A 9,019-nucleotide genomic window follows, 5' to 3' on the forward strand; every position below is an offset into this window, starting at 1 on the left:
ACATATTCTCCTAATTGAAGGTTAAGATGCGTTTGACAAGCTCCTAGCAAAGAAGCCCAAACAGTTGCATCAGCTCTCATTGGCATGGTGTTGATGAGGTGGAGGGCGTGGTGGAGGAGGCCAGCACGGGAGAGAAGATCAACCATGCAGCCGTAGTGCTCCATGGTGGACTTCTCGATGCAGCGGAAACAACGCCAGCCCTCCTCCACGAGCCCTGCTTGTGCACACCCCCACAGAACTCCAACCACGGTCACATGGTCAGGCCGCCTCCCGCATTCCTGCATCCGCTCAAACACCCACACCGCTTCCCTCCCCTGCCCGTGCATAGCGTACCCCATTATCATGCTGCTCCAGCTCACCACGTCGCGCTCCCCCTCCCCTGTCTGCTCAAATGCCTTGCGGGCGCTCCCTATGCTTCCACTCTTGGCGTACATGTCCACCACTGCGCTACTCACATACACATTTCGCCCGCCTCCTACACCCGCTCTCACTATGGCCCCGTGGATCTCCTTCCCCTATTTCAGACTCGCCCTCTTGCCATACAAAGGCAGAACAAGTGTGAAGGTTTTAGAGTTTGGCTTCATCATCACACTTTCCCTTTCCCTTTGCATCACCCGAAATACCCTCAGAGCCTCCTCCTCCTCTCCCTTGTCTGCGAATCCTGCAATCACGGAATTCCATGAGACGACAGCAACAGTGGTATCCGTTGTGGGCATCTGCTCCGGGAGTTTCAGGGCCTCCTCTGTTTTCCCCCTCTCTGCGTATCCCACAATCATTATGTTCCATGAAACTCCATTTCTGCGAGGCATCCGGTGGAAGAGGAGGAGCGCCTCCGCGATAAAGCCATGGTGCATGCATCCCCCAATAATGGCGTTCCAGGAGGCCACGTTGGGTTGCGGTATTCTCCAGAACAGCCTCAGCGCCTCCCGCAAATCTACTCGCGCATATGAAGCCACCATGGCCGTCCACGACACCACATTCCGCTCTGCCATTTTGTCAAACACTTGGCGTGCAACGCCAATTGCCCCCAGTTTAGCATACATGTGAACAAGCCCATTGCACACGAACAGGTTGGATTGAAACCCCCGCCGCAGAATTTGCTCATGGATGCCCTGCAACGTCTCCAAATGTTGGCAGGCAGGCAGGAGAGCGGCGAAGGTTACGTGGTTGGGTTGTTGCACGGGCATTTGATAAAATAAACGCAAAGCGCTAGAGGCTGCCGCTGAACCACAGCGCACATACCCTGAAATCATGGCCGTCCATGTCACCACATTTCTCTTTCCCGGCGGCATTATGCCAAATAGCTCCGCCGCCTTTTCCATTTGGGCGTTCTGCGCATATCCCGCGATCATGGCAATCCACGACGCCGCGTCAACGCCGATTCCGATTGCGAGCAATCCCACCAACACCTCCCGAGCCGCCAACATCCGCCCCTGCGCTGCATACGCTGTGATGACAGCAGTGGAGGCCACCACCACAATCTCCTCCTCCTTTCCCTTCACTGCTCGCAATCGCATTCGCATTCCTTCCACCACTCTGCGCGCCTCCGCCACGCAGCCGAATCTGGCATAAGCCTTCACCACCTCCACCCACCATCCTCCTTCCCTCTCTATCGAACGGGCGTGCACCGCTTTAGCCACACCCCCACCCCTGCACGCCACTTTCAAATCACGCCTCTCTAAACCTGCCAGTGGCATGGAATTGCTTCCTCACAAATTGCTAGATGGATTTAAAAATATAATTACTTATTATAGAGGAACTCCAGGTTACAACTTACCAGAATGTTTGTGGAAGAAATTCTCTGTTTTTTAATCTACCTTTCAGATTGCATCATCAAGGAAGAGGAAGACTGACTCCCAACACTTTTGCCAACTATCTCAACTTGCAATTCCATTTCAAATTTAAAATTTTCCCAATCAAAATGTGTATTTGAGGTAACCCCATTTTTTTCCTTTTCACCCTTCAAAAGGTGTATTTGGAGTGGGAACCATTTTCCTTTCCGCATGTGAATTCTATTAATAGAATATAAGATTTTAAATGTTTATAAACTTGGGATAGTCTATTGGACGATAGAAGAAGGTATCAATAGTCATTATAGTTAACTTAGTGCATCTTAAGTTTCTAAATGGTATGTCAAATTTTGACAATTTTATTTTGTTGTCTTTGTATGTGACTTAAGTGATTATAGCTATTGTTTGGCTTCTCAAAAGTTACGATGAACATCATGGGATTTCTTATGCAAGCAAGGGTCAAAAAGTGGTCATTTTGAGCTGGCATCCCTACATATTTTCTATTGTCTGGTTAGCTATTCACTTTAACGACCAAAAAATTTGTACAATTGATTCAATACTTATGCACAAATGCCCCAATAATCATGCACTATTGATACCAATAAAGTTGCACAATTAATCTAATTACTAACCTTTTTTCCAACTACTAGGTATACTAATGGGTGGCTATATGTGCACCAGATTTTTTAATGGACTTTTAATTAGCGAAATCCAATGTACGGTAATTGAAACATGGAAGGAAATCGGGCCCCTTCCTCTAAGATCTAATATTTTTGCTTTATAAAGTGTTGATGTTGTGTTATTTAATTTCAATTTGACTCAAAACATTTTACTTTGCTATCTTAATTAAGGTGAATATTAAAAAGTAGAGTATTGTATAGTTGCATTGTACTTAATTATCACACTTAAAATGTATATAAAACTAAAATTTAAAGGTATTTTGTAGGAAAGGTAAAGTAATTTTTATCATTGTAATTATTTGTTTTCATTTGAATTCTTTATTAAGGACTAATCCTAGTCTATAATTTCATATATTTTTCATCTTCAATCAAACTTGCAATTACACAAATGACATGGTTCATATATGTATTTAGGAAAATGAACCCCAAACCTAAAAAATTTCAATATAGAGCTAATTTAACCCTTCACACTTCATTATTGTGTCTAAATATATGAAATGTTTTGTTTGTGATTCTTAGAGTTGTATTTGAAAGAGTGGCCCTAGTTCAAAGACATCACCTAGAATTCGTAAAAGGTTTTCATAGCTATAAGCCTTTCAATGTTGAATTTAAAAGTACTTTATTGCATTTGTTCTTGCAACATCATATAGGACAACTATTACTATTACCTATTTTCACTGACAAGCTCAATCAAGTAGAGCTTTAGTGTTTTTTAACATACAAAAGATACATATTTATTCTGCTATTATTACATTCATGTGCATGAAAAGAGAAAAAGAAGATTACATCTTCATGAAGCAAATTTAGAACAGTGGGAGAATACACATTCTTCTGAAAAATAGTAATCTTTATTAAAAATGAATGTACAATGTCTCACACAAGCCGTGAGACTAACTGGTGGTGCAGATAAGTAATAAACTAAGTACTTGCGGATGCAAATGTAAAGAAAAATGCAGAGAAAGAAGGGTGACTTGTCATTGCTTGAATGACGAGCCCTTTTTAATTTGTCATGTAGTATCTGTAGTCCTATGCTCATCTTGTCTTCAGTTGTCCCTCCTTGTTGTCATGTACGTGCATTTGAGAAAGTGTTGTTAGAGCAATGAAGGGCCATCATTCCATATTTGCACATGCATCTACAAATATGTAAACTATCCCTCATGTGCATCACAATAGTTAACATTTCATTAGGTCTAGGAGACAAATATCAGATCAAACCATCAAGAGTAAATCAGATATGCATTGTTTTGTCTAACTTGTTTGCTTCATGTGCAAATATAGAAAAGTAACATGATTGTTTATCAGCTAATTATGAGTGGTGTAAAATGCGGCTCTCACAAGGGTTGAGCCCAGCTCATAAAGGTTTCTGATCAGTAATGTTCCAAAGAGGTATCAAGATTTTGTTTTAGGACATATAGTTATCTAGAGCAATCATAATGCTCTGATAACCATCGTGTCCTAAAGCGAAACCTTGATGCCTCAATCAAAGAAAACCACTTCTCAGCATACCATATTGCAGTTACAGTCAGTGCTAGTGGTGAAATTCAACAAATAAAAGTGAACACATTATGACACAGTGAAAAAGGATGAACAAAGTAGTGAATAATGAAAAGCAGTATTTAGAGAAGTCGTCAAACTGAGAACAGTCATAAAGATTTAACAAATCAAGCATTGAAAGGCTAGGGCGGCAACCTTCTTGGACAATGAAGTAGTATTGACAGTAAATACAAGTGACAATGTTTATCATAGTCAATACATAGTAACCCATGCCTAGTCAAAGAATATATAACAATTAATAGACAAGGGCAGATTTTGAAGCAATATAAGAAGATGTATACCTGGGATACACTTTCCAAAGCAGCTATAAAGACAGCCCTTGACAGTCCTAGATCACCCATCAAAAGGAAGAGGTATGATACAGTCACATCCCACTGTCAAAGAACAGTGACAGAGAGTTCTTATACAGAGAATTCTTATGAATGTCACAAAAGCATGTTGTAGTGATCGACGAGTAGCGGCAAATAAGACAATAATGCCAAGAGATATTGCCATGTAGAATATAATCATGGAGATTAACAAAGGATTGTTGTGTGAATTAAAAAAAGTCACAGTGACATAAATGAACATAAGAAGAAGACAGTGGGTTATAAAACAGTGAGCAATTAAGTAGTGAGCAACATCCCTATTTTTGTGACTGTCACAACAAAAGAAAATCAAAACAGTAAAGGAACCTATTCACTATTAAAGCTCTTAGAGACCATGACAACAATGTTCAACCAAAGCATGTTATTTATAAAGATACTGCAGAGGAAATGACTATTGCACACCTTGGAGGACAGTGAGTATAGTTATGATTGATTAAGGAACATAAACATAGTAGAGATATACTATCCTTGATGGTGCATTTGCAATCATTCAAGGTTATTCATAGTGACAAATCAGTCTATGATAAGAGGAATCATCAGTAAAAGCATTGGAGACAGTCCAAAGAAAGTATGAGGACAACAGTCTTAAAAGTACACAAGGATTAGAGCAGTGGTCATCTTGACAAGTCCCAAATCACACACATTTCCTCAATGATCTAAGGAAGATATAGTAACATGAGCAACACATAGTGGAGCAATATATATAGTGAGAAAGAGTTTTAATGATGCCATAGAAATCATATAAGTTGTCAAATAAGCTGTCAAGGCCTAGTATGGGTTAACATTTGTTACAGTCCATTTATTCATGAGTTGACACTCATCCCAATTTATCATCAAAAAAGAGCAGTAGCATAATAGATCAGCACTGGACAAAGAGTATACAGTCTATATTACTAGCCAAGAGAAAATACAGTAGCATGGTTGTCTTGAAAGTCACCTCAAAAGACATCAATAGTTATATCACCAAAGGGAATGCACTATTAAAAGCAGTAAGTGCAATAAATGCCATGGACAATATCAATGACTGATTGATCTTCACCTTGCTATGCAATTACAAGCATCCAAGAAAGGGTAAGAAAAGTTAGATCAGTCATAAAATGCAACATCCATTGTCAAAGGCATAAGGATAGTGTATAGGAGCATTTGCACCCATGAGTTCACAGTAAATAGCCCTCAAAGAGCAATGGGTCCCCAATTTTTGGAGTTAATAATCACAGCTAGTATAGGGGCAGCTAAGAGTAATACATGGTTGAGCATATACTCATCATAGTCAAAGGACAGAGCACAAAGGCTTGATGGCATGAGAAGCTATCAAAGGACAATGTTGAGACTCTACCACGACAAAAGATTTAAAGCAACACTGACAATAGTGCAGTCATAGTTATTAAAAATGTAACAATCTCTTGATCACAGACATTGACAGTGAACAACAATGGAATTACTACTAGTCATGGTAGTTGTTATAGTGAGAATGGATTCTAATATAGCCACAAATGACAGCAATCATAAATGCCAATACAAGGTTTATGGCAGCATCCTAAGACTGGGGTTAGATGATAGTCCAAAGGCCATGAAGAATTTATGATGGTATTAAGAGATAAAAATATCATGTCAAAGCCATAAATGAATAGTCTTGTCAAAATACAGTCTTATAATTGTCTTATGTCAATAGACTGTCAGAAAAAGCATTATAGCAACATTTAAGGACAACACAAATCAATGTGAAATTATAAAAAACTTTACCTGTCATAGTATGAGATCACAATCAGCATAAAGACAAAAAATACAGTGGGGATCAAGCATCAAAGACCTACAATGCATAAGGAGGGGTCATTCAAGTATCTCACAGTGCCAGGAAAAAATGAGAGACATCATTATGTATCTAAAAACAGTATGAAAGTATGGTCATAGTGATCTAAGAATACAAAGTTACAGTCCTTGTCAAGGTGGCATACATAAACAGAATACAGATCAGACCAAGTCCAAAATGGTATGAGTCGTCAGTGATGCATGGGTCATCTTGAAGCTACAAATATCTCTATCAAAATAGAGATATAAATGACAGTCATGTTGAAGAATAGCACAGTGAGGAAAGGTAGAGTTTTTGAGCTCACAACTAGCATGAGTTATCACAATGGAAAATTCGGGACTCATTTCCAGCATCATCAGGTTATCTTGACAGTCTATAAAGGGTTTAAAGGCATTAAGCAACCCACAAGAGATAGTTTTAAATAGTCAAATAATAGTGACTAATTACTAGTAGTAGGGTCAAACTCTTCAAGGAGTCTGTAACAGCTCAAAAAAGATAGTAACTTTAATATTGCAGCCTTTTGTCAAATATAGTCTATCTTTGTCCAGATTCAGCAACAATAAGTCATTAAGTAGTTCATCTTCCAGTTTACAGTCAAAGAAGGAAAAGATAGTCATCAAACCCCTGTGTTCACATTCATAAGAATAAAGGGTACCCAAAATAATCATGAAAATTTGAAAATACATGGAAATTCCTGAGCGTATTGATAGAAACCAGACCCAGAGCATCAAAAGACAAAGGTTCAAAGTAAAGTTATAGCCTCTAAAATGCAGTCATTCACAGTGGTCAAAAGAGCAGATATACATAGCCCATTGTACAAAAGCAGAGATAACAATAATGAAGAATACATAACGAGTTTGAAGAGTTCAGGACCAGATCTTGAACAAAAGTATCATGGAGATAAACTTACCTCACTTTCCCTGTCAAAAATCTTCATCAAATCTCAAATACCAACGGTCATTAAAATGCATTCAAGCTCGAAACCCTAGGGTTTTCCCAATGGTAGAAAAGAGGAAGGGGGAAGCAAAAAAATGAAGCAACAACATGCAAAATCATGACCCATCTCATATCAAGAAAAGATAAACAACGGTCGTGAGATCACAGAGAGGCGGTCATATATAGTCAAAATGATTAAGGAAAGCCAGATATGAGAAAATGGCAAACTTACCTCACTTTTTATGCAAAAGTCTCCTGGAAAAGCCATTACACAATGAAAATAGCAGAGTTTCAACCTCTAAAAACACAATGCACAAACCCTAGCACTCCCATGGCAGTGCCCTCCAGCAGAAGATATAATGAAAAGATGAAAGTATTTTTTTCATCATTTTACTTTTTTTCTTTAGGGCTTGAAAACCCTAATGAAATATGCTCCATAGAAGTAAGGCTTTTTTCCTTTTTGTTATAAAATTTTATTCCATTTCTAAGCCATGGGTTTTCTTTTTGTAAATTCTTCAAGTGTTTGTTAAACACTTGTTTTGAAATTGTTAACTAGAGCTTTGTAGGGTTTTATCTTTGCATTTTATAAAATTGAAATTCTTTGAACTGAAAGTGGTAATCATAAAATTAATCTGAAACGCAAAGTAGAGTCCAACTAGAAGAGGTATCATGACTTTGAGTTATCCTTTCTTGCATTTGGGGATTAGGATTTGAGGTGGAGTTTGCATGAGTTATATTCCAAATTTTGGGGATTTCTAGTGCAGTTTGAGTGCTTTATGGGTCAACTATGAGTTGACTTAGAGTTTGAGCCTATTTTAACTCATTTTCCATGAGTTTGAGTCCTCATTTTATGTGTTTTTTGTTTTGCTCGTGAATCACTTAGGAGAAGTGATTTTGAAAAATTTGGAGCAGTTCACTAGCTGTTAGGTACCTGATTTGATGGAGGTTGTGCCAGCACATTCAAAAATTAAGAGCCAAAATTCAAAATTCAAAAATTTTGAATTTTAGAGGCAGATTGTATAAGTCTTCTTTTTTCACTCATTTTTCTCTAATTCTGGACTTTGTACCTATCTAGCAACAGATATTATTTCTCTTGTAACTCATTATTTATTAGTATTTTCAGATTTTCATGAGTATTATTCAGATTTTGTAATGAGAAAGACTCCTTATTTTTAATAGACAGCTAGTTCCTTCTCTTATTTTATGTGTTCTAAACATTATTGTGAATGTTTTGGATGAAATAGTTGTGATTGTTATTAAATAATCCTTCATTTTATCTCTTTTCCTTCAATGTTTAATTCATGGTTTAGCATGCTATAGTGCAGATCAATGATTGAATTATGCTATCTGGTAAATGAAGTTGTGAAAACTACCGTGTTTTCCTTCATACAAATATCAAAAAGACTAAAACCTTTCACAAGAGGTGTTTATGCAAAGTATGCAGTGTTGACTTGTTAATATTTAGTTTCATTATTGGATTCTTGTGAGTTCATTCTCATAGCAAAGTCATTTTCAGTCATTGGTGGATCACCTTTTTAGCAGTAGTTTCATTTTATGCATATCCTTCTACCTCTTTTCTCAAGTCAGTTTGCGGGTTAGTTTTAGGTGATCAAATAGGAAGCCGACCTATAATCCAGAGGTCTACTCTCCCAATAGGATACCCACAACCTGAGAGTAGTCCCATGTGTCACAAGATTACAAGAATTTCACACTTGCATCGGGTGCAAATCCCCGTGACAACAATTACATGTTTTTTTTATTGTCTTTATAATGCCTATGATTTGAAAGCCAAAATGGAACAAAAAAATACATGCAATTACCAAACAAAGAAAGCAAAACCTCAGAAAGAGCTCACAATGAAGTTCAAAATAAAGCAATAAC

The 9,019-nt window shown here is 38.0% G+C and overlaps 1 protein-coding gene across 1 annotated transcript; it reads right to left on the reverse strand.

The window, feature by feature from the left end:
• Window positions 1-513: 513 nt before the first annotated feature.
• LOC131067545 (pentatricopeptide repeat-containing protein At2g35030, mitochondrial-like) lies at window positions 514-1,952 on the reverse strand. Its single transcript, XM_058002605.2, has 2 exons — window positions 1,778-1,952; window positions 514-1,684 (listed from the first exon to the last, which is right to left on the reverse strand). Exon 2 carries the CDS (start codon window positions 1,521-1,523, stop codon window positions 516-518), a length of 1,008 nt encoding a protein of 335 aa, XP_057858588.2. The 5' UTR covers window positions 1,524-1,684; window positions 1,778-1,952; the 3' UTR covers window positions 514-515.
• Between the last annotated feature and the right edge of the window lie 7,067 nt (window positions 1,953-9,019).

The sequence above is a fragment of the Cryptomeria japonica genome, chromosome 10 (assembly GCF_030272615.1).
Source record: "Cryptomeria japonica chromosome 10, Sugi_1.0, whole genome shotgun sequence".
NCBI lineage: Eukaryota > Viridiplantae > Streptophyta > Pinopsida > Cupressales > Cupressaceae > Cryptomeria > Cryptomeria japonica.

Bases quoted from the DNA above. Each gene is read 5' to 3' on its own strand.
- LOC131067545 (XM_058002605.2), bottom strand. From the start codon at position 1,523: ATGCGAATGCGATTGCGAGCAGTGAAGGGAAAGGAGGAGGAGATTGTG.